At 47.9% G+C, this 2,295-nt stretch overlaps 1 protein-coding gene across 1 annotated transcript in view; it reads right to left on the reverse strand.

The window, feature by feature from the left end:
- Window positions 1-2,295, reverse strand: part of KLHL3 (kelch-like family member 3) — a gene marked incomplete at its 5' end in the record, with an annotated part of 18,554 nt that overhangs the window by 6,994 nt on the left and 9,265 nt on the right. Inside the window, 2 exons of the mRNA XM_010191815.1 lie at window positions 644-745; window positions 1,498-1,695. Of these exons, the coding sequence (XP_010190117.1) occupies window positions 644-745; window positions 1,498-1,695 (300 nt within the window). The remainder of the gene's footprint in view (window positions 1-643; window positions 746-1,497; window positions 1,696-2,295) is intronic.

Consider the following 2,295-nt stretch of genomic DNA (forward strand, 5'->3'; position numbering starts at 1 on the left):
AAACCAAACTGCTCGGTTCCAGCTCACTCGAGCCTGGTGCTGACACACAGGTGCCAACAGCCGCTGCAATCCCTCCCAGCACCCTCTCCACCCACCTTGCTCCTGCGCTGCTGCAGCGGCAGCTGCGTTTGCTATCGTCAGTCCCTGCTCATTTACAAACCAGAGCAAATCGTGCCAGCAAGGCTGGTGTCAATAAACACAGGTTTTAGTATTCCTGCCAAACCACCAGCTTGGGGCTGTGGGGTGAACTATGCTTCTGTCTCTCTCACTGAGCAGATTTTCTGTGATGGCTACTCCTTCATCCACACAGTGTCGGCTGATACCAGCAGCAGCACACACTGCACAAAACCATTTGCTTTCAGTGACCAGAAGCAGCCCAGGAAGAATAAGGATTCAAAAAAATCTGCACACACCTAGTGGCATTCACATGGGCTGGTCTGATATGGCTCTTGGAAAGCTACACATGATTTTTCACTAAGATAAAGAGGAAAATGGAAAAAGCTGCAGAGATTACATCATATAAAATAAATCTTTACCAACTAAAGACAGTCTAGAGAACAGTTCCTGCAGTACCCTCCTATCCACTTAACCATTCAGGACACAGTAACATTTACTTGATGGAAATGGCTGCTGCTTTTCTTACCCTCCACAACTCCAACTCCAACACTGCTTCTTCTTGTGTTCATGGGAGCCACAAAAAACCACTCATTGGTTTTATAGCTATAGGCCTCAACAGATGCCAGACCTAGTTAAAAAGGGGATACACAGGTTTTCTAATTAAAAAAAAAGAGAAGAAAAAAAGATTGGTGTTGCACTTTCATCTGCCTTCCACCTCCTCCCAAGCCCACAATTTCCCCCCACACTCCTGCAACCCAATTTTTGTAGTCCCCAGCCTTTCAGGCTGGGCCCAGCATTGTCAATGCCACTTCTTCAGCAGCTGGGAAGACCGTTATCCCATCACCCCTGCCTGGGACTGCTGCTCCTCTAATGTGCGGGGGACACCAAGGTGGAGCAGAGTCCAGATTCCAAGGCCAACAGTCCTACATCCCTTCACCAGCTGAAACAGTTAGATTAGGGCTTAACCAAGTGGCAAAGCTCTACAGCAGAGGCGTGAACCTAAACATGCAGTTATGCCAAGATAAATCCCAGACACGCATACCTCATAAGATGCCTTGCTGGCATTTTATTCATGTTGCTACAAAAAAATTAACTAAAACAAGGAAAAATCCCTTTCCAGACCAGAAAAAGCACGTTCGTACAGAGAACGAGACTGAAAAACTGTATCACTAAAGCAAAAGACCAGGGTGAGATTTTCTGCAATCACCGATGCATCAAAACATGCACGTGGTTAGTTACAACACACAGTAAACCCAATCTCCGGCTCTTTCTCTACAGAATCATAGAGGAAGGGTGCAGGAACCTCACTAAAGCTCTGCAGTCTTTGCAGTGGCCACCAAAAACATTTTTTTCAGGCCTGGTTTTTGCCCAGTCACCTACCAGTGCTGCCATCAAAGCCACCCACTGCATACAGGAGATCGTTGAGCACAGCTGCACCTAAAGTGCTTCGTCTTTCCTGCATGCTGGCTATGGATGTCCACTGGTCCTTCACGCCATCGTACACATCAACCGTCCGTACCCTTAAAGAGCCATTAAAGCCCCCGACAGCATAAACATTGCCAGCCATGAATACCACACCTGATAAAAGAGGAGAGAGATTTTATGGAGGTTTTACAAACAGCTTGAGAAGCGAGTATCATCAGGCGTCTGTCGGAGTGTGTAAGACAGCAGGGAAGAGCAGAATGTGGGCAACTCTTTGGCATTTACTGCAGGTTAAGAGCACTGGAGCCAAGTATGATAAAACATACGTGTCGTATGGAAGGTGAAATGCATATAAATACAAAGCAGCATAAGGCACAGATGGATTTCAAGCTGAATGAGTAACTTTCTGAGCCAGAGGGGACACCAAATGGCAATCCACATTCACAACCCTCTCAAATGTCTTCAGAGGAACACTCCCAACTTACAGATCTGCTGTCGCCCACTCCTCTGCACTGACAGGGAGTGACTCAGCTCCTTTGATTTTCACTAGGAAACAAGCATGGAAAACTGGATCCCTGTGGGCTGCCAGACAAGCGGGATGGGAGGAGGAGGGGGAACACTGATGGAGGAGCAGCCAGGAGAGAGAGATGATGAAGGGGAGACAGTGGCTATGGAGGGCAGAGAGGCAGGAGCAAGCCCACTGGCGAACAGGGCATCCACCTGATTGAGAACACCACAGTGTCTGCAGGGGAAGAG

The sequence above is a fragment of the Mesitornis unicolor genome, unplaced genomic scaffold (genome assembly GCF_000695765.1).
Source record: "Mesitornis unicolor isolate BGI_N332 unplaced genomic scaffold, ASM69576v1 scaffold8639, whole genome shotgun sequence".
Taxonomy (NCBI): Eukaryota; Metazoa; Chordata; class Aves; order Mesitornithiformes; family Mesitornithidae; genus Mesitornis; species Mesitornis unicolor.